Source organism: Leuciscus leuciscus (genome assembly GCF_965113295.1).
Source record: "Leuciscus leuciscus genome assembly, chromosome: 10".
NCBI classification, from domain to species: Eukaryota; Metazoa; Chordata; class Actinopteri; order Cypriniformes; family Leuciscidae; genus Leuciscus; species Leuciscus leuciscus.
In genome coordinates, this window is record NC_138734.1 from 1,025,822 (window position 1) to 1,053,778 (window position 27,957).

The 27,957-nt window shown below is 43.5% G+C and overlaps 1 protein-coding gene across 3 annotated transcripts in view; it reads left to right on the top strand.

Annotated features, from left to right (window-relative positions):
- reln (reelin) overlaps positions 1 to 27,957 on the top strand; it is a 181,520-nt gene that overhangs the window by 95,067 nt on the left and 58,496 nt on the right. For all 3 annotated transcript variants that reach the window (XM_082182128.1, XM_082182130.1, XM_082182129.1), the window contains exons 21-42: positions 660 to 852; positions 1,111 to 1,223; positions 2,017 to 2,154; positions 5,569 to 5,755; positions 6,616 to 6,821; positions 7,565 to 7,736; positions 8,239 to 8,445; positions 13,867 to 14,102; positions 14,258 to 14,415; positions 16,091 to 16,304; positions 16,385 to 16,461; positions 17,241 to 17,399; positions 17,494 to 17,688; positions 18,703 to 18,976; positions 19,907 to 20,047; positions 21,686 to 21,863; positions 22,948 to 23,032; positions 23,178 to 23,360; positions 24,315 to 24,483; positions 24,592 to 24,694; positions 26,166 to 26,392; positions 27,552 to 27,775. In XM_082182128.1, coding sequence (XP_082038254.1) covers positions 660 to 852; positions 1,111 to 1,223; positions 2,017 to 2,154; positions 5,569 to 5,755; positions 6,616 to 6,821; positions 7,565 to 7,736; positions 8,239 to 8,445; positions 13,867 to 14,102; positions 14,258 to 14,415; positions 16,091 to 16,304; positions 16,385 to 16,461; positions 17,241 to 17,399; positions 17,494 to 17,688; positions 18,703 to 18,976; positions 19,907 to 20,047; positions 21,686 to 21,863; positions 22,948 to 23,032; positions 23,178 to 23,360; positions 24,315 to 24,483; positions 24,592 to 24,694; positions 26,166 to 26,392; positions 27,552 to 27,775 — 3,839 coding nt within the window. The remainder of the gene's footprint in view (positions 1 to 659; positions 853 to 1,110; positions 1,224 to 2,016; positions 2,155 to 5,568; positions 5,756 to 6,615; positions 6,822 to 7,564; positions 7,737 to 8,238; positions 8,446 to 13,866; positions 14,103 to 14,257; positions 14,416 to 16,090; positions 16,305 to 16,384; positions 16,462 to 17,240; positions 17,400 to 17,493; positions 17,689 to 18,702; positions 18,977 to 19,906; positions 20,048 to 21,685; positions 21,864 to 22,947; positions 23,033 to 23,177; positions 23,361 to 24,314; positions 24,484 to 24,591; positions 24,695 to 26,165; positions 26,393 to 27,551; positions 27,776 to 27,957) is intronic.

Genomic DNA, 27,957 nt, shown 5'->3' on the forward strand with positions numbered 1-27,957 from the left:
ACAACATCTCACTGAAAGCTAATTTTCTGAGATTTCAGGCTCAAATTCGGAACAAAACTTATTTAGATTTATGATTTTCTTGCAGTTTTAGAGTAAAACATGTTTTTGAAAATATAGATTTCATATAAAAATTTAAAATTGTGTTTTTTGCATTTTTCATAACAATAAACGTAAAATTCTGTAACTTTTTTTAAGTTCACTTTTTTAAACTTTTTACACTTCAGCAAGAGTTTTCCAAGTGTCGTCTTTAAAAATAGATCAAACTTAAGTCTGTGCTTTAAAGCATTCAAGATTTACGACAGTTTAAGTTGTACATTTAATTTTCAGGTCTATGCTCAAAACTTGAATAAATGGATTATAACTACTCCGTAAATATAATGTAGTACCATAAAATCCCCTAAAAATACAAAATATTAAATAAAAAACATAATTAAACTAAAATATAGTACATTCCTTTCATAAAAAAATAAAATAAAATAAAAGATCTGTGATTTTTGAGCACCAAGCAAAGGGATGGAAAATTGCTTTTGTATGCAGTCCAAAAACAGAAAGAATATTTCTGCAACTAATAATGCATTGATATCCAACCAGTCCCAGCACTTCCTTCAGGCCAGTTCAGAATGACAGTGTAAGCCACAATGATGCATATATTTGCTCAGTTTTTCAGGAGATCACGGCTCGGCCTCCAGCATTCGCTATGTGGAAACCCAGTCCATGCAGATCGGCGCGTCCTACATGATCCAGTTCTCGCTGGTCATGGGCTGCGGACGGGAGCCTTCACCGCACATCGACACGCAGGTTCGCCTGGAGTTTTCCACCAATCACGGCTTGACTTGGCATCTTGTCAAAGAGGTGAGAACACCAAGATATCCTCTAAAGCACCATACCTAAATGCACCATGGTGTTGCTGTTTTTTTGTGATTTGGAGTATGATGTAAAAACCATGATAATCACTGGTTACAGGACAGAAGTTCACTGAGTCTTGGTGCCTCCATGGCACTTTTCATAAGGATTGGATAAGAATTATAACTGAGATTATAGATTATTCTTTGAGAAAACACTGTTTGTGCTGTGTGTGAGGTGTGTTTTCCTCATGGTTTGTTGGTGTAGGCCTGTCTGCCAGGCATGCCGAGCTGCTCTGAGTTCACTGCCTCCAGCGTCTACCATCCGTCTGAGTTCACTGACTGGAGACGGATCACGCTTCCTCTGCCTTACAAAACCTGGTGAGACACAAACCACACACTGAGCTTGGACTTTACTACCTGTGCTTTGATTCACTGACTCCTGTGAGGATTATTTGACTATTCGATTATTAAAAGGATGAGCAAAGTTCCAAAGTCCCTCTAGCAGTTCTTCTCTATATCAGTGTCAGTGTTTCTGAACTCCCTGAAACACCTCCATTGTAGTCTTGAGTTTTCTTCCGGGAACGAACATGCAACGATATTCCTCATTTAAATAAATCTAATATTACATTAGAAAATATAAATAACAGTTGTTTCTCTGTATCCTCTGCATGATCCCCTGGTCCTTTAATCCCAGTAATCATTGTTTGTGGCTATATTTCAGAAGAATATTTATATTATGTTTTTTTTTTTTTCAGTTTCACTTCATTTTAATAGTCCACTTTAGACATTCTACTAACTTTAAGTAACTGTGCAAGTACAGGTCAATTTATTCAACTAACCCAAACTAACAGTGTACTAATAATCTGAAAGTTAGTTGACATATAGTTGCAAAGTTCCTCATAGTTAGTAGAATGTCTAAAGTGGACAATCGAAAATAAAGTGTAAACTTTTTTATTTAGGTTAGGTTTTGGTGAATATTTATAGATGATAAACACCATAGACGTAATCCCATTGCCAGTTTTGCTCATATTGAGCGCTGTACACTATAGAGAAGAGATGGTAGTATTTTTCCAGTGTTTGTGTCTCTTCATAGGCTCATATGCATTTGCAGAGTTTCCGTGTCATGTCTCTGTTGTCATGTCTCTGGTGTCATGCTGATTTGCGGCTTCAGGTCGAGTGCGACACGCTTCCGATGGATCCAGAATTACTACCAGGAGCAGGACGAGTGGGCGCTAGACGATATTTACATTGGGCAGCAGTGTCCACAGATGTGCCGAGGACACGGCTGGTGCGACCACGGACACTGCAGGTCAGAGACAGACACTACAGCGGCTTGGAGAGAACAGTCAACAGCGTTTACACACATGAAACACTTTTATTTACTCAAATAAAAGGCTTAGTTTTGGTCGCACCAGATACACGGGCCTGACCGCGTCTTGAGTTTCCTGATTGTGTTTTGGTTTTATCTAAGCCTTGCTCTATAAATAACATTTCATTTCTTTTGAGTTCTGTTTATATGTTACACTACTGAGTGTGTGCGGTGTGACCTGTGTGACGGTGTGGTTGAGTGTGTGACCTGTGTGACGGTGTGGTTGAGTGTGTGACGGTGTGACCTGTGTGACGGTGTGATTGAGTGTGTGACGGTGTGGTTGAGTGTGTGGCAGTGTGGTTGAGTGTGTGACGGTGTGACCTGTGTGACGGTGTGATTGAGTGTGTGACGGTGTGACCTGTGTGACGGTGTGGTTGAGTGTGTGGCGGTGTGGTTGAGTGTGTGACGGTGTGGTTGAGTGTGTGACGGTGTGACCTGTGTGACGGTGTGGTTGAGTGTGTGACGGTGTGACCTGTGTGACGGTGTGGCTGAGTGTGAGACGGTGTGACCTGTATGATGGTGTGGTTGAGTGTGTACGGTGTGACCTGTGTGACGGTGTGGTGGAGTGTGTGCGGTGTGACCTGTTTGACGGTGTGGTTGAGTGTCAAGTCAAGTCAAGTTTATTTGTATAGCGCTTTTCACAATACAGATTGTATCAAAGCAGCTTCACAGTATTAAATTAAAATAATACAACAAAGTTTGTTTCAAGAGGAATTTATTGATTGATAAAATTAGATTAAATATCCCCAAAATATCCCCAACTGAGCAAGCCAAAGGCAACAGTGGCAAGGAACCGAAAAACTCCATCAAGTGACCTAATGGTGTCCTAAAACTCCATCAGGTGACCTAATGGAGAAAAAAAAACCTTGGGAGAACCCAGGCTCAGTCGGGGCCAGTTCTCCTCTGGCATTTATGAGCTAGAGGACGGATTGTAGTTTGATCTGTAGGATTATATGAATGCCTGGCTGAAGAGATGCGACTTTAATCTAGTTTTAAACTGGGAGAGCGAGTCTGAGCAACGAACAGTATCAGGAAGACTATTCCAGAGTTTTGGAGCCAAATGTGAAAATGCTCTCCCTCCTTTGGTGGTTCTGGATATCCTAGGTATGACCAAAAGCCTTGAATTTAGTGATCTTAAAGAGCGCGATGGATTATAGGGCGATAGAAGATCCGTTAAATAGACTGGAGCTAAGCCGTTTAGGGCTTTATAAGTCAGTAGCAATACCTTGTAATTAATACGGAACTTTATAGGTAACCAATGCAGTGATGATAAAATCGGTGTTATATGATCATATTTTCTTGATCTCGTAAGAACTCTAGCGGCGGCATTTTGGACTAACTGTAGCTTGTTTATTGAGGATGCAGGACAACCAGCTAATAAAGCATTACAGTAATCCAGTCTCGAGGTCATGAATGCATGAACTAACTTTTCTGCATCAGAAACTGATAGCATATTACGTAGCTTAGCAATGTTTCTAAGGTGGAAAAAGACCAGTTCTAAGGAGTGTGTGACGGTGTGACCTGTATGATGGTGTGGCTGAGTGTGTGCGGTGTGACCTGTATGATGGTGTGGTTGAGTGTGTGTGGTGTGACCTGTGTGACGGTGTGGTTGAGTGTGTGATGGGGTGACCTGTGTGACGGTGTGGTGGAGTGTGTGCGGTGTGACCTGTGTGACCTGTGTGACGGTGTGGTTGAGTGTGTGACGGTGTGGTTGAGTGTGTGCGGTGTGACCTGTGTGACGGTGTGGCTGAGTGTGTAACGGTGTGACCTGTATGATGGTGTGGTTGAGTGTGTGCGGTGTGACCTGTGTGATGGTGTGGTTGAGTGTGTGCGGTGTGACCTGTGTGACAGTGTGGCTGAGTGTGTGATGGTGTGACCTGTATGATGGTGTGGTTGAGTGTGTGTGGTGTGACCTGTGTGATGGTGTGGTTGAGTGTGTGACGTGTGACCTGTGTGACGGTGTGGTTGAGTGTGTGACGGTGTGGTTGAGTGTGTGCGGTGTGACCTGTGTGACGGTGTGGTTGAGTGTGTGATGGGGTGACCTGTGTGACAGTGTGGTGGAGTGTGTGCGGTGTGACCTGTGTGACGGTGTGACCTGTGTGACGGTGTGGTTGAGTGTGTGACGGTGTGGTTGAGTGTGTGTGCGGTGTGACCTGTGTGACGGTGTGGCTGAGTGTGTGACGGTGTGACCTGTATGATGGTGTGGTTGAGTGTGTGCAGTGTGACCTCTGTGACGGTGTGGTGGAGTGTGTGCGGTGTGACCTGTGTGACGGTGTGGTTGAGTGTGTGACGGTGTGACCTGTATGATGGTTTGGCTGAGTGTGTGCGGTGTGACCTGTATGATGGTGTGGTTGAGTGTGTGTGGTGTGACCTGTGTGACGGTGTGGTTGAGTGTGTGATGGGGTGACCTGTATGACGTGTGGTGGAGTGTGTGCGGTGTGACCTGTGTGACGGTGTGACCTGTGTGACGGTGTGGTTGAGTGTGTGACGGTGTGGTTGAGTGTGTGCGGTGTGACCTGTGTGACGGTGTGACCTGTGTGACGGTGTGGCTGAGTGTGTGACGGTGTGACCTGTATGATGGTGTGGTTGATTGTGTGCGGTGTGACCTGTGTGACGGTGTGGCTGAGTGTGTGACGGTGTGACCTGTATGATGGTGTGGTTGAGTGTGCAGTGTGACCAGTGTGATGGTGTGGTTGAGTGTGTGACCTGTGTGACGGTGTGACCTGTGTGACGGTGTGATTGAGTGTGTGATGGGGTGACCTGTGTGACAGTGTGGTGGAGTGTGTGCGGTGTGACCTGTGTGACGGTGTGACCTGTGTGACGGTGTGGTTGAGTGTGTGACGGTGTGGTTGAGTGTGTGTGCGGTGTGACCTGTGTGACGGTGTGGTTGAGTGTGTGACGGTGTGACCTGTATGATGGTGTGGTTGAGTGTGTGCGGTGTGACCTCTGTGACGGTGTGGTGGAGTGTGTGCGGTGTGACCTGTGTGACGGTGTGGTTGAGTGTGTGACGGTGTGACCTGTGTGACGGTGTGGTTGAGTGTGTGACCTGTGTGACGGTGTGGTTGAGTGTGTGATGGTGTGATGTGTGTGACGGTGTGGTTGAGTGTGTGCTTTGTGATGGTGTGGTTGAGTGTGTGACGGTGTGACCTGTGTGACGGTGTGGTTGAGTGTGTGACGGTGTGACATGTGTGACGGTGTGGTTGAGTGCGTGCGGTGTGACCTGTGTGGTGGTGTGGTTGAGTGTGTGCGGTGTGACCTGTGTGACGCTGTGGTTGAGTGCGTGCGGTGTGACGTGTGACGGTGTGGTTGTGTGTGTGAATCAGACTGAAGCTCATTGGTCTGCTCTGTTCTCAGGTGTGATGAAGGCTTCACCGGCTCAGACTGTCAGCCCTTCAACACTCTGGCCTCCAGTGTGCTCTCAGACTTCGAGTCGCAGGAATCTGTGATATCATCCTGGCGTGAGGTGACTGGAGGAGAGGTCGTGCCGCCTGACCAGGGCTGTGGTGTCGTTTCCTCAGGATCCTCTCTGTACTTCAGTCAGGTGCGATTACAGACGTCGCACAGTCTACTGTTTTACAGCTCTGAGTCAGGGTTACAGCATGCAGTTCTCACCTTACCATCATAAAAAAAAATCAGTTAAAAGAACAAATACAATAAGCGGCAGCACTTGACAATAAGGGTACATGAATAATCAATGGCTGCTGTTAATCATGCATGAATCCTTAAGGATGAATGATGTTAAGGATAGCTCTACATGTGTTCATGATTAGTTCATATCTTCACTAATCATGAGTTCATGTTGAAGTAACTCAGGTATTAGTACATGATTATTTATGTACCCTTCACGAGTTCCTTTGCCTATATAATCTTTAAGCTAATAAGGCTAAGCATATTTGGCTTGCTGTCCGCAGTGGAGGGGTTCGAGGAAGCAGCTTCAGCTCGAGCTTAGATAAACCCCCAGTGGGACTACTAATGCTTAGATGATAAATATAGTAGCGAGATGATATTGGTGGAGGTGGAGGGACGCCAGAACAGCTGATGCCAGAGCCAGGTGAGCGGCTGCTTACATGCTCCGGCAGTTAATTGAAAGATTATATGGGTTCACTCCTCCTGAAATTACGTTGTGAACTGCACTTATTGTAAAGTTTTACACAATAAGCTTATTCACAAGGTGATGTTTTGAGAGCCAGATAACTTTGAACTATTGTTCATTTAATGTCACTGGAGGAACGTTTTTTCATAACTTTGAGAGAATCTTGCCAGAACGTTCCCTGTGAGCTGAGAACACATCATCATTATACAGACCGAGGCACAGATGAATGCAGGTCTGTGGTCATTGGCATGATGTCTCAGATGCTGCTGTATGTTGAAGTGTGTGTGTGTGTGTGTGTGTGTGGTCAGGCTGGGCTGCGGCAGCTGGTCAGCTGGGACCTGGACACGGAGTGGGCGGAGTTTGTGCAGTTTTACCTGCGTATGGGCGGAGCCGGAGCCGAGTGCAACCAGGCGGACAGCAGGGAGGAGGGGCTTCTGCTGCAGTTCAGCAACGATGGTGGGATCAGCTGGGGTCTGATCGCTGAGATGTACTTCACTGACTTCACCAAACCTCGGTGAGGACCAGTCATCAGCAAATACACTAACATACACCTGTGCCAAACATCGTAAAACACCAAACACTGCAGTCACTATGCCAATCAATTCACTGGATACACGCTTGTTCTAAAACGTGGCGGGGAGTTTAAAAATAAGGCTCTGTTTATCTAAGCTTTTTTACTTTAAAGGAATAGTTCACTTCAAAATGAAAATTGTGCCATAATTTACTCTCCCTCAAGTTGTTTCAAACCTGTATGAATTTCTTGAGGGTAGATTATAACAGAATTTTCATTATGAAGTGAACTAATCCTTTAATCTCTCTGTGTAATACATCCAAACAATTCATTCATTCTTTCTTTCTTTCTTTCTTTCTTTCTTTCTTTCTTTCTTTCTTTCTTTCTTTCTTTCTTTCTTTCTATGCCGGCCGTACGCAACCTATTCTGAGTGCAATATTTAAATTATCAATAGTAAAGCCTATCCAAACAATGGATCTGTTCACGCAGAACATGTTCTGTTGTGTATAACGCAGCAGACACAGCCGAGTGGAACAGAAGTAGGATTGAATGCTTCGGTCATAACAGGGCCATAATCACCATTCGAACCACTGTTACCCACTCGAAGAAGAGTGAATGCATGCGTATTTTAAAATAAAATACTTCACAACGACAATTAGCCCCAGAACTTTACATGAATAAATCTTTCTATCTTTCTGTGAGTGTAATGTGAGTGTTTGTGACTGGCTGATGTTGTTTGTCTACAGGTTTGTTCATTATGAGCTTCCCCTGGCCTCTAAAACGCCGTGTACGCGCTTCCGCTGGTGGCAGCCGCTGCACTCCGGCGAGGGCTACGATCAGTGGGCCATCGATGACGTCATCATACTGTCCGAGCGAGAGAAGCATGTCATCCCGATGGCCGACCCCACGCTGCCTCAGGTCAGACTCTCCTCACGGATTAGAATAAAGTTAAGCTTAGCGTCAGTTCTGGCAGGTCATGTTAGTCAGGCTCGCATCAGCTGATCCACGTCTACCTATAGGAATACGACACCTATCACTGTATACATATATAAGCTTCTTCAGTATTATCAGGAGCTATGGCGTTTCTCACGAGCTGATTACCCTCCTCCCTCCCCAGCTCTCTGATTCCCCTTGAATCAGAATAAATTCTCGAATTATGTTGTACTTTAAAATCTTGAATTAATGATATCTGCAATACATTCGTGTTGGTTCTGTTCTGTTCACCCTAAGGGGGTTATTGCTGCTCTTATCTAGGCTAGGCTGCATTGATGTCCAGGGAGTTCTCACCCAGAACAGAACCATACCGCCATTCCATACTGTATGCTAATTGTCAATTGTATTTGAAGATATTGTTCCTGACAGAACTGATTCTACTGCAGTGTTCATGGGATGAGAGAGAAACTCTGGTGTCTCCCTGCAGAACTTCTATGAGAAACCGGCGTATGATCATCCGCTCAACCAGATGAGTGTGTGGCTGATGCTGGGAAATGAAGGAATGGACAAGGACCGTAACGGCAGCTTCTGTGCCCCCACTCCCTCTGCCATAGTGTTCGGGCGATCGGATGGCGACCGGATGGCGGTGACTCGAGATCTATCTCTCCGTCCCGGATACACACTGCAGTTCAAGGTACTGATGTAAGGCTACGTGCAGGAATTCTTTTTTCTCTCTCTCACACACGCACTCATACGCACACACACACGCACACGCACACACCCACACACACACACACACACACACACACACACACACACACACACACACACACACACACACACACACACACACACACATACACACACACACACACACACACACACACACACACACACACACACACACACACACACACACACACACACACATTCATCAACCCAATTAAACAAACCCATTAACCCAATTAATTTAAAATAATCACAAATATCCATTTGCTGAGAGAAGCTCCAAACTACAAATGTAAGTTGTGGCTCGTCATCAAACACTATCACACACACACACACGCTTGAGTTTTATCTGCACTAGTTTTTAATATTGGCACATATTTTCTACATGTATGTTATAGATCTTACTGTGAACAGTTCATCCGTGCATATGTTTCTTTCTTTTTTAAATTGACCTCATAATGTTTCAAATGCCCCATTATGCTTTTTGAGAGATGACCTTTTTGAGATATGACCTCATGCAGTGTGTAATAAAGCTGTTTTAATGTAAAAAAAAAAAGTTCTGCAAAGTTTCACAGATCAGAGTGCAGATAATGGAGTTTTTGTCTCCTGAAAGAAAGAAGAGATTCTGAACTGAAACGAGTCGTCAGTAATTCAGTCTCACTCCTGCTGTAGGTTTGTAACTCATTTGCATAATGCCAGCCTGTGGTCTTGATTGGCTGAGCAGCGTCTCTTAGCTCCGCCCTCAAACACTGTAGTGTATCTGAGACTGGAAGAGTTTGGTTCGTGTTGTTCGTGTCGAGAAGACGCTGTTTTCTGCTGACAAAGCAAATCCACTTTGATGAGATTGATACGGTAAAACCCACGTCATCGTTACTGTTCGTATCACTGTGATCAAGAGCTGAGATTCAGATATGATAATATGATAATATGACCAATCAGAGCAGAGCAGCTCTCAGAGAGGTGGAGCTTAGAGAGACTGAATAATAATAATAATAATAATTCATTACATTTATATAGCGCTTTTTCTGAGACCTCAAAGCGCTTTACATAGAAGGTGGGAATCTCCTCAACCACACCAATGTGCAGCATCCACTTGGATGATGCGACGGCAGCCATATTGCGCCAGAATGCTCACCACACACCAGCTTACTGGTGGAGAGGAGACAGTGATGAAGCCAATCAGTATATGGGGAGGATTAGGAGGCCATGATGGACAGAGGCCAAGGGGCAAATTTGGCCAGGATGCCGGGGTTACACCCCTACTCTTTTTCGAAGGACATCCTGGGATTTTTAATGACCACAGAGAGTCAGGACCTCGGTTTAACGTCTCATCCGAAGGACTGAATCCTCGATGGAAGCGTTTCAGACACTGAGAGAAAAGAGCTGATGCTGCAGTGGAGATTATGAGGACATTACAGTGTTTTTGATCTTATAATAATAATAATTTATTTCTAAAGCACTTTTAAAAACAACACGAGTTGACCAAAGTGCTTTACAGACTCAACATCTCAACAGCATTACACAAACATCAAACGACACAACAAGACACTCAACACCACATGTACCTAAGAACAGTTAAAAGCAGCAGAAAATAAATAAGTCTTCAACATAGATTTAAAACCCTCAATAGAGTTGCAGGATTTGATATATACAGGGAGACTATTCCAAAGACTCGGTGCCGCCACCGAAAAGGCTCGATCTCCCTTTGTTTTCAATCGAGATTTTGGAACCTTTGAAAGCAAGCTTTGCGAGGATCTTAGTGGTCTGGCGGCACAATGATGCTGTAATAGATCAGAGATGTATACAGGGGCTAGCCCGTGTAAGCCTTTAAAAACTATTAGGAGGACCTTGTATTGCACCCTATACTCCACAGGGAGCCAGTGCAAAGAGGCCAGCACTGGAGAGATACTGGAACGTTTCCTGGTGCCAGTCAGCAGTCTGGCCGCTGCATTCTGCACTAGCTGCAGACGTGAAAGCGACTTCTTTGACAGCCCCCAATATAACGAATTACAATAATCCAGTCTGGATGAGACAAATGCATGGATCACAGTTTCCATATCTTTAAAGGACAAGAAGCCTTTCAGTTTGGCAATACCCCTCAATTGAAAAAAGCTACCCTTTACCAAAGCATTTATTTGTTTATCGAATTTTAATTCGGTGTCGAAGATCACACCAAGGTTTCTCACCTGAGTATTAATATTGGAGGCTAAAGGGTACAGATCAAGAGAAAGCTGTTTGGCTAGATTCGATGGGCCAAAAATCACCACTTCATATTTCGACTCATTCAGCTGTAGGAAACTTGATGACATCCACTGCTTTATCTCATCCAGACAATCAAGCAAAACTGACCATTTAGTATTGTCATCAGATTTCAATGGAAAATATAGCTGGGTGTCGTCTGCATAACAATGGTATGCCACGCCATGTTTCTGACAGATTAAACCCAGAGGGAGCATATATAATAAAAACAAGACAAGGCCGAGACACGAACCTTGAGGAACCCCAAAAACAATCGGACGGGCTGAGGAGATAGAACTCCCTATTTCCACAGCAAAGGTTCTCCCCTGTAAATATGAAGCGAACCAATCTAATACAGTCCCCCTAATACCCACCCACTGACTCAAACAATCGAGGAGAATCGAGATTTCTCAGAATCTGCCGACAAAAGCAAATCATTGGTCACCTTGAGAAGGGCAGTTTCTGTACTATGCTATGCTGTACTAGTTCTAAAACCTGACTGAAATGTATCAAAAATATTATTTTTGGTTAAAAATATAGAAAGTTGGTTAAGAACCACCTTCTCCAACATTTTGGCTAAAAAAGGCACCTTTGAAATTGGTCTATAGTTATTTAACACAGAAGGGTCTAAACTCGTGTAATGGCAATTTTCAGAAGTTAATATCAAACAGCATCAGAGGTGTAAGAAAACTTTCAAGAGACAAAACTGTAATAAAGAGAAAAGGTTTATTTCAGTGAGGATTCTTTTCACAAAAGCCGCAGCCACCCAGCTTTGGAATAGAATGCCAACTAGACACAACAAAACATAGATATTTTATACAGTTTCTTGGCAAAAGAACTCCTCCTTCCAGGTTTCTTGTAAATTTCCAGAAAGATACCCCCTATCTTCTGCTGGTTCGGACTGGTTTCTACCCCCTGGTACAGGTCACACTGTTCTATGTCCCTGAGACACCCAAAGGCCTTCATCTACGACCTAAATTGCCTCTCGCTTCCCTGTCCTCCCTCAGCTGCTAGAAAACCTCACAGAAACATATGATTAAACAGTTTGGAAACGAATGATTATAAGAAACGCTGAATTTTCCACAACACTCGTTTTCTTTAAAAGTGGTTGCACAAGAGCGTGCTTAAAATATAATGGCACCAGCCCCTCCATAAGACTCTTATTCACTATAACTGCTATAGTGGGACCCACCACATCCCACACCTGAATTAACAATCGGGGCGGTAAGATATCAAGCGAGCAATACGCAGGCTTCATATGCTGGACAATTTCTAACAAGTTAGTCGAAGTAACCAGCTCAAATGTACTCAACTGACCCGAGTTAAATGAATCAGGCGCGGTTGAAGAAGGCTTTGATCCTGGACAGAGTTAGAGATGCTGGCTCTAATAGCGGTGATCTTATCCATAAAAAAATGCAAGAAATGTTCGCAATCTCTCCCTGAATTTTCAAAAACAGAGGTACAGACAGGATTTTGGACAGTATTAACCGACTCTCGTCATTAAGCCAGGGCTGAGATACAGTTTTCGCTTTTACCTGTCTCCAGGGGGCGATACAATCCAAGATATGGTTACACCCCATATTGAAGTCAGATACAAGCTCCTCTGCACCCTGATTAGAAGAATTGGACTTAATAGCTAGCGTATTAAACTGCTCTGAAAACTGGCCTCGCAGGAAGCCTCGCAAATGTGACATTAAACATAATAATAAGGTGATCTGACAGCCCCAAATTCTCAATAGTCAGCTCACCCACCGGAACACCCCAGGACAGTACGAGATCAAGAGTGTGCCTCTGCTTATGCGTTGCACCAGCTATTGACTGGGTAAAGTTAAAGGAATCCAACAATAACAAAAAACTTCTCAGGGCAACAAATATGAATATTAAAATCACCTAGTATAACAAGGCTATCTCCACAAGTAGTCATAAAAGATAAAAACTCAGAAAACTCACCTAAAAACTCATTGTTATAATTGGGAGGTCTGTATATTAGTGCAAAAATAACTGGCCTGGTCAGGACCACTTTAAACACTTGCACCTCAAAACTAACATACTTATCAACTGTTACCATTCTGCATTTAAAAGAATTCTTAAAAATTGTCACAATCCCCCTGCCCCGACCCCCAGTCCGTGGAGAATTGAGAGCATTATAGTCTCTAGGTGATGCTTCAGCGAGGGAGCCACGAATACAATCGCTGAGCCAGGTTTCAGTCATTAAGAAAAAGTCCAAATCGCATGAAGAGATAAGATCATTAATTACAAATGTTTTGTTACTAATGGATCTTATGTTCAAAAGGGCCATCTTCGTAATGGTACCTGTAGCCGACTCACTTTGTTTATGTAAAGTTGGCACATATTCCAGAGAACAAAGATTCTCAGAGTTAACCCCTCTCTTCCTGAAACACCGTTGCGAATCTTTGATCCCCATTGACAACACCCAGCGCTGAGGAACAACCATAACCAGGTAAGAGTACCTTTCATTCCGATGACACGAAGATAGACACCTGAACGATGGGTCGATGACATCCACCAATGAGCCTGTATGCACGGTCGGACAAGCCGCTGCTGCACGCTCTATCGCCCGCGCTCGTCTCCGTGTCACCACCACACCCCCACGCTTGCCGCGTCTCCTGTTTCGTTTCCTTCTGTAACGACAGCAATCTGAGAGGCCGCACAGATGCACAGATGCACAGGCAGTTAATGGGGGATCACAAGACCATTGTCCACCTGAGTAGCCTCTGTAAGCTTCCATAGCCGACTCTCGAAGACTTAGTAAAAAATCACGCTCATACACTTGGAGAGAGCTGACTCGCTGTACCAATAATACTAAAAACAGGACTAAAACATAAAAGACAAACAGGGACCGACGGCATGCCAAATGAATCACAGGCGCCATCTTGATCTCCTTGGTTTCTTTTTTTCTTGGATGAATGTGAATCTGTTGTGGGAAAAAAAACTAAATTTACAACATTTACAATAGCATAATAGCGTGTTAAAAGCGCAGACTTTGCATTTTGATGCTACTGAAAGCTTAAATTTCTCTGCTTACATACAGGTCAAAGGATGATTGTTTTTACTGTATTGAATGACCTGTGTGAACATGTCAGTGTGTTTCTCCAGTGTAGAGACCTGTGCTGTGCTTCTCCTTCAGCTGAACATCGGCTGTGAGTCGTCCTTCAGTGCGTCGGCGCCGGTCCTGCTCCAATTCTCTCATGACGCGGGCCGCTCGTGGGCTCTGGTGCGCGAGGGCTGTTACCCAGCATCCCCTGGGGCCGCCAGCTGTGAGGGCAGCGGCAGAGAACTCAGAGAGCCCACCGTTTACAACACAGGAGACTACGAGCGCTGGACCAGAATCACGGTTGTACTTCCACGAAATGTGGCTGCCAGGTAACCGGACACTGGGATTGTTCTCAATTTTCAAGATGTTTAAAAGAAAACAAGACAAAACTACTAAGCAAGAAGAACATTGTTGGCAGTGCTGGGTTGATTATTGTAGCCACAGTTTTGATGAACTCATCTCTACATTCCCGTGTGGTTTTCAGCAAGACGCGCTTCCGCTGGTTCCAGGAGAGCAGTGTGTATCGGGACGCCCCAGCATTTGCCCTGGACGGCGTCTACATCTCTGAGCCCTGTCCCAATCACTGCGGGGGTCACGGAGACTGTGTCTCAGGCGTCTGCTTCTGCGACATGGGATACACAGGTAACGCTCACATTCAGACTCGTCATTAGCCATCAGACATTAATAGCCGGTCTAATCTAGCTTTTACTCTTTGCTTGACATGGTGTTATGGCGTGAGTTGACAGAAGCTGAATCAATGTATGTTGATCATCATATCTGTTTGTCAGTAAATCACAACCACTGCACATGTCGAACACCTCTCTGTCTGACATTTCAGGTCTTGGAGTCTCTACTAATGAACTGGAGTCAGTTGCTAAACACAGCTGTCATGTTAAAGTCACAATGAATTCAAAATGAACAATTCTTATTTTTTATTGCAGTGTTTATTGTAAATGATTTATCGGTGCACATCATTATTGTTTCAAAAATTCATGTGTCTCATAATCTTGAATCAGAATAACAGCAGCATCTATTCTCTTCTCTGATGACGAGGGCGGGGCAACCTGTCACTCACATGAGATCAGCCAATAGCAAACCACAACCATCCAATTATCCAATCAATTCCCCACAGACACAATCAAGCCCCGCCCACATTTGTTCTTGTTCCAGAAGCGTTTCACTCGGATATACGACACAATAGGGAGGAAAAGACGAGCACAACTTCCCTTTCTTGATGACTTTAAAAGCTAGTCTGATCAAATATCAATTAGTTGGAGATAATCATAATATTTCTTTTCAGATTAAATCCGTCCAATCTATAAAATGAGATGATTAAGTTTTAAGACTAGCCTAGTCAAGTCAAGTCAAGTCATGTCATCTTCATTTATATAGCACTTTTAACAATGTAGATTGTTTCAAAGCGGCTTTACAGTAACAAACGGATAATTTAAGGTAACAGAGATTGTTTTGGCTTTATAGCGCTTCTTGAATAAAGATATTTTCTAGCTAAAGTTAAACTTCCGTCGCAAGGATCATTAGTTATTAAATTAGAGGCCGCTGAGACAACATCGTTCTCTCTACACAGACTTTAAATGTGAACCTGTGAGAAACGCTGATGGTGTTCACATGCGCATTAAGAATTGGTTCTATAGTTATGTGCATTTGAATATATGTGCGCAGGTTTGTAATTCCCTACAAACCAAGCCTTAAACTACTTGTCTGGCCTTAACATTTTGATACAGAATTTTGTCACTTCGGGGTAGATACGCGAAACCGAAATTATCCCGACAACGCTTTATCTGTAGAGTGGTAAAGGGATCCTTCACAGGGAGAGACTAGTTGACACTTCAGCACTGCGTTGTCATCTGACTATCAGACTATAATGCGTTAAGAGCTCGCTCAAGCACTGCGGAGCTAAACCATTTAGTGCTTTGTAAGTAATCAGCAATATTTTAAAATGTATACAATGTTTAATAGGGAGCCAATGCAGTGTTGACAGAACTGGGCTAATATGGTCATACTTCCTGGTTCTGGTAAGAACTCGAGCTGCTGCGTTTTGGACCAGCTGTAGTTTGTTTATTAAGCGTGCAGGGCAACCACCCAGTAGAGCATTACAATAATCTAGCCTTGAGGTCATGAACGCATTTGTTCTGCATTTGTTAATGAGAGCATATGACATAATTAAGATATATTTTTAAGATGGAAAAATGCGGTTTTACAGATACTAGACACGTGACGTGACTAGACGTGTAACCGAGTCAGGTGTGTTTGACCAGGAGCTTCTGCTGTGTGTGATGTGGTGTGTGTTTGTGTTCAGTGGAGGTGGATGGGTCGAGCTGTGTCCCGTCGGCAGCGAGTCCCACTGAGCTCTCGGAGGACTTCGAGGGCAAGCTGAGCTCACTATGGCAGAGCCTGAGCGGAGGACAGATCGGGGACGGTTGTGGGACCATCAGCGAAGGCAAAGCGCTGTACTTCAGCAGTCTGGGCCGACGAGAGGCTCGCACCACACTGCTGGACACCACCAACACCCGGTTTGAACCACTCCAACTATAAGGCTTCAGAACGCCCTCATTTCTCTACTTATAACCTACTCTTTTCTCTTTCTGTACAGTTTGGTTCAGTTCTACATTCGGATTGGAGGGAAAAACATGGGCTCCACTTGTACTCGCCCCCGTTCCCGAAATGAAGGTGAATGTCAAGTCAAGTCTCCTTCATTTATACAGCGCTTTAACAATATAGACTGTTTCAAAGCAGCTTTACAGAGATAATAGGAAATGAAAGTAACAAAGATTGATTGAACTTAAAAAATGTGAATCTGAGAAAACGGTGACAGCTTGCACATGCATATTATGTGTTTATTCTATAGGTATGTGCGTTTGAATATGTATGTGTGCAGGCGCGTAGTTTTATTTTTTTAATTGTCCTAACCAAATGACTTGTCTGGCCTGCAAAATACAGAATTATTAGTCGTTTCCACGGATCCATGCGAACTGGAATGATTTTAATAACGTATTATCTGTACAGAGGTAAAGGGAAGGAAAGTGGAAATGTGGAGATCATTAACTGCAGATCTGGTGTGGATTGTGAATTGTACAAAAACGTATGATTATTGGACAAAAGTAAGTGTGAAGGTCCACCCCTAAACATACCCGTCAGTGGGGTGTGTGCAGATCGTATGCAAACTCACAAATTATCCATCAATTCGCCAAAACTTAAAATAGTTACGACTTGCCATGAGATTTTGTCAGTTGTACAGTATTATGAAATAGAAATAAAGTGCTTGATCACACAAAACTCATCAGAAACGGTGATCAAATATTTTAGATGTTCAATCTCAATATATTCCATTATAATAATCCTCACATTGTCTTTGGAAAGCACAGCGGTTTCAGCGGCTGGACGAGGCGATCAGGCACTAAAAATACCGCAGTTATCCATGACTAACCCTGCTTGTATTTCTTTGTCAGGTGTGGTTGTCCAGTTTTCCATCAACAACGGCGTGCAGTGGCAGCTCTTACGCGAGCTGGACTTTGGGTCGTTCCTCGAGCCTCAGGTGGTCACCATCGAGCTGCCGCCCGCAGCGAAGACATCACACACTGTGTTCCGCTGGTGGCAGCCTCAGCAGGGTCAGAACCGTTATAATCACACTATTCTACAGCGAGAACATCATAACCTACAAAACATGTGTTGAGATGCAGTCATCTATCTCTGGTTTCTCAGGTAAACATGCTGCCCAGTGGGGCCTGGATAATATTCTGATTGGAATGAACGACAGCGCTAGAAGTGGATTTTTCGACACGTTTGATGGCACTTCCCCTTTAAGACACAACTGGTATCGAGTTGTAGGCGGAGAGGTGACCGCAGACTGCCTGAGTCGAGACTCCGTGTTGAACTTCAACTCTGAGCTCATGGACAGTGAGTGACCGTTAACATATAAGTTTTCATTCATCATCAAGACGTTTCAATGAGCATTTTCAGCTGGCCATTTTCAGGCCTTCTCGCTCTGGTCTTTTCTAATATTTACGCGGGTCCTAAAGCTCTTGCCTGATCATAACCCTTTTCTTCCAGTGATATTCCGAGTTTTTCTCTTTTGTAATGTCTCTCAGCCATCTCTCTTTCTACAGTTTTTCAACAAATCTCCCTCTTGCTCACTCTCTCTCCTCCCCCATCATGAGTAGACACGCCCCCTACTGCTGATTGACTCACTCTCTCTCCTCCCCCATCATGAGTGGACACACCCCCTACTGCTGATTGTCTTACTCTCTCTCCTCCCCCATCCTGAGTGGACACACCCCCTACTGCTGATTGTCTTACTCTCTCTCCTCCCCTATCATGAGTGGACACGCCCCCTACTGCTGATTGCCTTACTCTCTCTCCTCCCCTATCATGAGTGGACACGCCCCTACTGCTGATTGTCTTACTCTCTCTCCTCCCCTATCATGAGTGGACACGCCCCCCACCTGCTGATGATTGTCTTACTCTCTCTCCTCCCCTATCATGAGTGGACACGCCCCCTATTGCTGATTGTCTTACTCTCTCTCCTCCCCTATCATGACTGGACACACCCCCTACTGCTGATTGATTCACTCTCTCTCTCTCCTCCCCCATCATGAGTAGACACGCCCTCTACTGCTGATTGGCTCACTCTCTCTCCTCCCTCATCATGAGTGGACACGCCCCCTTCTGCTGATTGGCTACAAGTGTTTTGTGCTGCTCTGTCCAATCCACTTTCAACAGCATTTCCCAGAATCGCTTACTGCACCTATAAGCAGATGGTCTACTAATACTCTACTGATACTTTAATGAGAGCTAGTGGACCATCAAAATAAAGTGTTACCAAATAATTTAGTTCTGAACTTGCCCTTTGACACTCACAGAGCTGAATGAAGCATGTATTATAGGGTGTGTCTGATATGAACTGTCCCCCAGAGAGGCCTCGGTATGCTGAGAGCTGGGACTTCGAGGTGTCCGGCTCCTCCTTCCTCCAGTTTGATCTGAGCATGGGTTGCAGTAAGGCCGCGTCTCCATCTCACGGCGTCCGACTCGAGTTCTCCACAGACTGCGGGCGCCGCTGGAACCTGGTCACGCCAGAGTGTGTGCCGCCCGCCATCGGCTGCTCCGGGTACAGCCAGCGCTCGGTGTACAGCGCTCCTCAGTACCTGCAGTGGAGGAGGGTCACTGTCTACCTGCCCAGCACTGCCATGTACGACTCTATACAGATGAGTTTATACACACACCTCATCACTACACCTTTATACTGCCCTCGCTGTGGCAGCAACAGAGTCAAGCCTCATTTCTATAGCACTTTATACAGTCGAGATTGTTTCAGAGCAGATTCCCAGCTGACAGCGAACATTCTGACAAGGTTATGAACAAACGTTCTTCCAGAAACATTAAAGGGTTAGTTCACCCAAAAATGAAAATTAGCCCATGATTTACTCACCCTCAAGTCATCCCAGGTGTATATGACCTTCTTCTTTCAGACGAATACAATCAGAGTTATATTAAAAAATGTCCTGGCTCTTCCAAGCTTTATAATGGCAGTGAATGGCTGTTTCTGTTTTGAAGTCCATAAAAGTCAATTTCTGTCAGGACCACTATCATCAAATACGATTGACAATTAGCATACAGTATGGAATGGCGGTATGGTTCTGTTCTGGGCAAGAACTCCCAGGACATCAATGCAGCCTAGCCTAGATAAGAGCAGCAACAACCCTCCTTAGGGTGAACACTACAGAACCAACATGAATGTATTGCAGATATCATTAATTCAAGATTTTAAAGTACAACAAAATTCGAGAATTTATTCTGATTCAAGGGGAATCAGAATGCCAAACTGACTGACGAGAGGTGGAGCTGGGGAGGGAGGAGGGTAATCAGCTCCTGAGAAACGCCAAAGAAATTTAACAATGCAAATTAAACAATGTAATAATTTAAAGCAGAAACAATGAGCTCATTGGAGTAATGAATACTTGTTTGTTACATTATGACATTTCGAAAATGTCCATGTAAGGTACTTATTCATTTTCTCATCTGCCATGATGTGTCCGAAAACCTTTACAGTAATGTCATGCTCCCTTTTGTTGGAGTTTGCATGTTTCCAACACTAAACCCTTTGCCCCGGTCCATGTAGTTCTCCCAGAACGAGGTTCCGCTGGATCCAGCCTGTGTTTACTCCCGGAGCCGATGGCTGGACGCTGGATAATGTTCTTCTGACTCCGGGCTGCCCGTGGATGTGCTCGGGACACGGCCTGTGCGACAGCGGACACTGCATGTGAGTCTCCAACCGGATAGCGCTGCACGGTTAATCATAATGCACATGTGATTCCACCGATTTGGTTTATCGCGATTATGAAATTGCAAAGGCTGTGATTATATGTTATGTGCAGCTTGTCAGTGATGATCGGCTCAGTAAACGCTGCTCACTCTGAAAGCACTGCGAGTTTGAGTCACTTATAACGTGCATTTGCAAAAAGCAACACGTGTCAAACATCTTTCCAAACATTAGAAGCATTTATGTACCTCTTGTCCAACAAAAGACGACATTTAATAACATGCTTTTACTCCAAACTCACTTCATAATGACAGTTGAGCTCCTCCTCCTGTGAGATGATGTTCTTCTTACACAGAATAAGGCAGTCGTGTGTTTATTAGTCATGTTTAATCAAAGCGTTTCAATCTTCTGTTTATTCAGCCACAGCGATGATGCCCATAGTATGATGTTATCGTACTTCTGCGGCAGGGCATATTTACATTTACATTTAGTCATTTAGCAGACGCTTTTGTCCAAAGCGACTTACAAATTAGGACTAAATTAAGCGAGTCATCGTGAAGAGGCAAAAACAACGCAAGAAGTGCTCAAAATACGAAGTTCAGGCATTATTCAGAGTAGTATAAGCCCGATAAGCGAGAATTTACAGGAAAAGGATTTATTTTTATTTTTTTTTTATTTTTTTTTTATGAGGTTAAGTGCTCACGGAAGAGAAGAGTTTTCAGCTCTTTTTTGAATGTTGTCATGGATTCTGCATTCCGGATGTGGGTGGGGAGATCATTCCACCAGCATGGAACTGTGAATGAGAATGTTCTGGAAAGTGATTTTTTGGCTCTCTGTGATGGTGTGTGTGTGTGTGACGCCCTCTGATGTTCAGATGGATATGTGGTGTGTGTGTGTGTGTGTGTGTGTGAGACGCCCTCTGGTGTTCAGAGGGATATGTGGTGTGTGTGTGTGTGTGTGTGTGTGTGTGTGTGTGTGTGTGTGTGTGTGTGAGACGCCCTCTGGTGTTCAGAGGGATATGTGGTGTGTGTGTGTGTGTGTGTGTGTGTGTGAGACGCCCTCTGGTGTTCAGATGGATATGTGGTGTGTGTGTGTGTGTGTGAGACGCCCTCTGGTGTTCAGAGGGATATGTGGTGTGTGTGTGTGTGTGTGTATGAGACGCCCTCTGGTGTTCAGATGGATATGTGGTGTGTGTGTGTGTGTGTGTGTGTGTGTGTGTGTGTGTGAGAGACGCCCTCTGGTGTTCAGAGGGATATGTGGTGTGTGTGTGTGTGTGTGTGTGTGAGACGCCCTCTGGTGTTCAGAGGGATATGTGGTGTGTGTGTGTGTGAGACGCCCTCTGGTGTTCAGATGGATATGTGGTGTGTGTGTGTGTGAGACGCCCTCTGGTGTTCAGATGGATATGTGGTGTGTGTGTGTGTGTGAGACGCCCTCTGGTGTTCAGAGGGATATGTGGTGTGTGTGAGTGTGTGAGACGCCCTCTGGTGTTCAGATGGATAAGTGTTGTGTGTGTGAGTGTGAGTGTCTGGTGTTTAGATGGAGCATTTACTACCGATCAGCCACTTCATAATAATCGCACCCTTCTCCAAATGCACTGCTCAGCGATCCTGCAGTGACACTGGTTTCTCTCTCGCTCAGCTGTGATGAGGGCTTCGGTGGCGCTCACTGTGTGCCTCTGCTCGCTCTGCCGTCGGTTCTGAAGGAAGATTTCAACGAGAACCTGAAGCCTGACGTGTGGCCCGAGGTGTATGGGGCGGAGCGGGGAACGCTGAGCGGAGAACCTCTCAAATCAGGAACCGCACTCATCTTCAAAGGCGTGAGTACGGTGTGAACGCGTGAAATACTAGGGGTGTAACAATTTATCATGTCACAATATATCGCAATACAAAAATACAACATGTAAAGATACACTCTAAAAAATGCTGGGTCGTTTCAACCCAACTTTGGGTCAAATATGGACAAACCCAAACGTTGGGTTAAAAATTTAATTAATGACTCAATATTGTAACCCAACGGCTGGGTTTGTCCATATTTTACCCAAAGTTGGGTTGAAACGACCCAGCATTTTTTACAGTGTAGTGACAACATGTATTGTGGATAGTTCACCCAAAATGAAAATTACTGTGTGAGAAAAAATTCAAGTTTTCAGAGTTTTAGTGTCAGAACTACATTAAACTACTATATATAATGTAGAATATAATGTATAATAATGCAATGGGGGAATATCTGTGTGTCCTGATAATGCCAGATGTCTGATGTTACAGTAAAAGTGTCCGACATTATTTTAAATTAATCTAGTCAGTGAAAGAGTTCAAGAATATTCATCTACAATAATTCTGTATTTTCAGCTTCAGAATCATGAATATTGTTACTCTGGAGTCTCTATTGTCCTGTGCTTTTGGGTTTCAGCACCAAGTCCAAGATTATTCATTTACACACGCAATGTAATATCAAATTAAGCAGATTAATCAATAGTAAATGTTTTGTTAACCTTTTACCATATGTCTTGGAGTATCGCAGTAATATGGTATTGTGAGTCCAGTATCGTGATTTCTGTTATATCATGAAATGAGGGAATCGTTACACTCGTGTGAAACACTGCTCTGCCTCATGCATTCAATGTGCATTAAACCTTTAGGACAGGGTTCCTCAAACTCGGTCCTGGAGGGCCGCTGTCCTGCACAGTTTAGCTCCAACCCTGATCAAACACACCTAGCTGTGAGTTTCTAGTGATCCTGACGACATTGATTAGCTTGCTCAGGTGTGTTTGATCAGTGTTGGAGCTAAACTGTGCAGGACAGCGGCCCTCCAGGACCGAGTTTGAGGAACCCTGCTTTAGGAGTTTTATCATCTGATGTAAATAAATCATGTGTGTTCTCCGGATGACCGTTGTCCTGCAGGAGGGATTGCGGATGCTGGTCTCCACAGATCTAGACTGCACTAACACCATGTACATCCAGTTTTCATTCAAGTTCATAACAAAGGGTGAGTCTGGCGTGAAGCGTGTTCAATCTCAAGGCTTTCTCCTTGTGTTCTGTGTGTTGTAAACACCTGTTGTGTGTGTGTGTGTGTGTGTGTGTGTGTGTGTGTGTGTGTGTGTGTGTGTGTGTGTGTGTGTGTGTGTGTGCAGGTGTGCCCGAGCGCTCTCACTCCGTGTTGCTCCAGTATTCGGTGAATGGAGGGATCAGCTGGCTGCTTATAGACGAGTTTTATTTCCCCACTTCCACAGACACGCTGTTTGTTCACATGTCTTTGCCTCCCAGCGCGCAGACGAACGCTACACGGTTTCGACTGTGGCAGCCGTACAACAGCGGTAAGAAAGTCACGGACACACACACACACACACACACACACACACACACACACACACACACACACACACACACACACACACACACACACACACACACACACACACACACACACACGCCTCACTCACACCATCACAAGAGCCATATAGAGATGAGTTCATTCATAATACAGAAGAGTTACACTTTAAGGTTCTACTAGAACAGGTTTTCCTGCTTGAATGTTGATTATTCTCCTCATATTCTCCATTGTTGCGGCTCCTCTCTTCCCAGTCTGTCAGTAACGCTCTGTTTACTTCCTGTCTCTATGAAGCCCCTCCTTCTGAAAAGCACACTGTGCTCTGATTGGTCGGCTGGAGCAGTGTGTTGTGATTGGTCGAGCGCTTCCAGATTGTTTGGGAAATGTCGATTAATGAAGAAAAAAATTAAGGGAGTCTAAGCTCAAAGCAAGAAAAAAATAATAAACTGAATTCAAAGGCAAAACAAGATTATATTAGGCAGATATTAGTTCTTGTTTTAAGCACAAACTCACTTCATTTTTACATGTTTTTCAGACACCAACACTTAATATCTTCAGTCATGATGCTTCTCCAGTACATGCATCTTGATTTAAGAATGTTTAGATCATTTTGCTGTAAAACAAGACAGAAACACTGAGGAAGAACATCATGTTTTTCAGTGTTTGTTCTTGATGAATGTTCTCATTATGTTCTAAGAACAACATTTCCGGAACATTCTTATGATGTTATTTGTACGAGGAATATTTCAAATAAACCTTCAAAGAATGTTATATTGTGAGTAGAAACAATTTCAGGAGAATATTGTACTAACATGATCATAACCTTTTAAACAATGCTGTGATCCCGACGATAAAGCTGGACATTTAATGTTCTAGAAATTCACTGTTCCCACAATGTTCTTAAGCATAAGTGTGTTAGCTGTGTTTCTCAATCCTCCAGGTAAGAAGGAGGAGGTGTGGGTGATTGACGACCTGATCATCGACGGCAACAGCGTCAGTAGTTTGCCGGTGATATTAGAGAGCTTTGAGTCGGGACCGCAGGAGGGGAACTGGCTGTTTCATCCCGGAGGAAACACTGGATTCTACTGTCCGTATCAGAGAGGAGGCCTGTGAGTATCTCACTCCTGTAGATAAACCAGAGAGGACCTTGAGCAGGATCACGACTCAAACGCTAGTTTAACCTGTCGATGGAGTCATGTGACCCTCTGTGTTTGCAGGGAAGAGGACTCGGCCATGGTGTTCATGTCCAGCGATCTGGGCGAACACTCAATCACCACCAGAGACATCGATGTCAACGAGAACACCATCGTCCAGTTCGAGGTAGAGCTCTGAGAGATCAGCGCTGCCGTTTAAAGGGAATGTTCTGTATTTCTGTCATCATTTCCTCGCCCTCGTGTCGCTCCAAACCCGGAAGACTGTCATTCATCTTCAGAACACAGATGAAGATATTCTGAATGATATCTGAGAGATTTCTGTGCCTCCACTGAAGGCCTATTCACTCAAAACTGAGACGCTTCACAACATCCGAGAGATTGTGTAATAAATCCACACACTGCAAGACATTTCTTACTTAGAATTTTGGTTTTATTTTCCAGTGCAGACCTTCTGAAATCAAGACATATTTACTTTAGATGTTAAGTCTTGCTTTCTGAAAAATGTTGATATCTGCCAATGGAGTCAGAAAAATTATAGTTTTTTTCCCTTTGAATTCAGTGTATTTGTCTGACCCCATTGGCAGATATTAGTTCTTGTTTTAAGAACAAACTCGTTTTCTTAAGAAATCTTCAGAATTAAATAAGACTTAATATCTTCAGTCACTGTGCTTCTCCAGTAAATGTATCTCGATTTAAGAAAGTTTAGATATTTGTTCTGGAAAACAAGACAGAAAAACTGAGCAATGTATGAATCGAGCGGTTTAGTCCAAGTCTTCTGAAGAGAGTCGATCATGATGAACAGATTTAATTTAGGCTTTTATTCACATATAAACATTGATCAGTGAACATAGAGCTGTGAACAGAAAACCAATGAGGTTCATTCTCACGTGTCATGTGACATGTTTGAGCTTCCGCAAGAACCAATGAGGTTCATTCTCACGCGTCATGTGACACGTTTGAGCTTCCGCAATAACCAATGAGGTTCATTCTCACGCGTCATGTGACCGTATGAGCTTCAGCAAGAACCAATGAGGTTCATTCTCACTCGTCATGTGACACGTTTGAGCTTCTGTTTACCGTATTTGATGTGCTCTATGTACATTCGCTGATTTATGAATGTTTTGAAGCGTCAGAGTTTTGGGTGAATAGACTTCACTGCAGAAAATGCTTTTCTTACTTAATATTTTTGTCTTGTTTCCAGGCCAAATACCTAAAAATTCTTAACTCAAGGAGCATTTACTATAGAAGTAAAATTACATAAGAAATTAAATCTTGTTTTCTGGGGGGAAGAAACATGAATTGCTTAAAACAAGCAAAATTATCTGCCTATGAAAAAAAAAAAAAAAACTTAATTAAAATGGAAAACAAGAAAAATAATCTTAATTCAAATGTAAAAGCATTTTTGCAGTGTTTAAATGGAGGGACAGAAATCTCTCAGATTTCGTTAAAATGATCTTAATTTGTGTTCTGAAGATGAAAGAAAGTGTCATGGGTTTGGGACGACACGAGGGCGAGGAAATGATGACAGAACATCCTTTGGTTGAACTAACCCTTCGACTGTAAAGTTAAAGGCGGATCACTGTAATATTGACCTGTGGTTCGTCTCGGTTATGTCATGACTTTGGCTCCTGCTGTAGATCAATGTGGGCTGCACGACCGAAAGCTCCTCCCTGAACCCCGTACGTCTGGAGTTCTCCAGGGACTTCGGATCCACATGGCATCTGCTGGTTCCTCTGTGTGCTGGCGGCCCTCGTCTCAGCTCGCTCTGCTCCACCCAGCTCCACCCGGCCAGCGTCTACTATCCCGGAACCTCACAGGGATGGAGGAGAGAAGTGATCCACTTCGGGAAGCTGAGACTCTGCGGGTGAGTGAGACTGGAGTTCAGAAACTAGCAGAAACATTTAACCCTTGTGTGCTGTGCGTCTGCGCTTTACACTCCAGAACCCAGACAACATTTCTAACAAAATAATCGTTTTTATATATACAGTATATGTAATTTTACTTTATTTATGAATGTTTTTAGTTTATTAGTTTATTCCTCACTTTATTTTAGTTTTTTTGGAGGATTTATTATATTTTTTACATTTATATTAATTTTTTTTAAAATATTTTTAAATAGGTTTTTATATATATAAAAAAAAAGCTTTTATGTAAAATCCACTTTATAAAAGACCCACATTTCTAAATGTCACTCATGGAGATAACGTGGATAATTTGACATGGTTTAGTGTAAGATTTTTGCCCATCTTTTGGAAAATGCAGTTTTAAAAGTAAAACATGATCACTTTAGCCAGTAGATGGCAGCAGAGCTCCACTGTTTGACTAACTGTTAGACATCTTTTCACAAGTTCTTCAAGTTGGATTCATATATACATATTATGAAATCACAATTATAAAAATAAAAGTTACTTTTTGTCAAAGTTTAGCATTTTTTGTAATGAACAAAAACAGTTGTTCAATAATGTTACACTATAGTGAATTTTACATAAAAAGCTGTTTTTGTATAAAAAAAAAAAACATATATATTGTTTTATAAATGAAAAAATATATAATAAATCCTCCAAATACTGCACAAATGAGGACTAAAAACATCATTAAACCGAGTAAAATTACATCTGTTAAAAAAAATATACACTTTGTGTATATATATATATATTTTTTTTTTTTTTTTTTGTTACAAACTTACATTTTGTGTCCTGGGGTCAGCTGCCTCTGGAGACCCCAACAGCACAAGTGTGACTTTTTCCCCAAACTTTGAGATTTTCGAAATTGAGAACTTCTTTGTAGATCTAGAAAGTGTTGAACACTGTACAAAGTTTCATGCCATTTGGACAAAGAAACCAATTTTTATTTCAGCCAACGTCATTTGGGGTCCAAAAAGCCCCCTAACAATGCACAAGACACATGACCAATGTATAAATAATGTTTTTGAGAGCGTTCTGTCATCGTGGAAGAGCGGTCGTGTTCTATGAGCTGGGCTGCTGTTTGTTCAGTCGACCGTTGCGTGTGTTTCTGTGCTTCAGATCGGTGCGGTTCCGCTGGTTCCAAGGCTTTTACCCGGCCGGCGCGGCTCCGCCCACATGGGCCCTGGACAGCGTGTACATCGGCCCCCAGTGCCAGAACATGTGTCACGGCCACGGTGTGTGTGTTCGAGGCACTCACTGCATCTGTGATCCAGGATACTCCGGCTCCGACTGCTCCGTTCCAGATGTGCCAAATCCAGATTTCCTGAAGGAGGATTTTGAAGGTACGGAAGCGAACAGATGTTGTACAGTAGTTTAGCTGTTATATGAATGTGGTTCGGTGAGTAACACAAAGATGTGTTTGCATTTGAAAAAACGTTTGTAAGAGTAGAGTCATAATCAGTGTTGGGGGAAGTTACTGTTAAATGTAATGTGTTACAATGTTGCGTTACTCCCTAATAAAGGA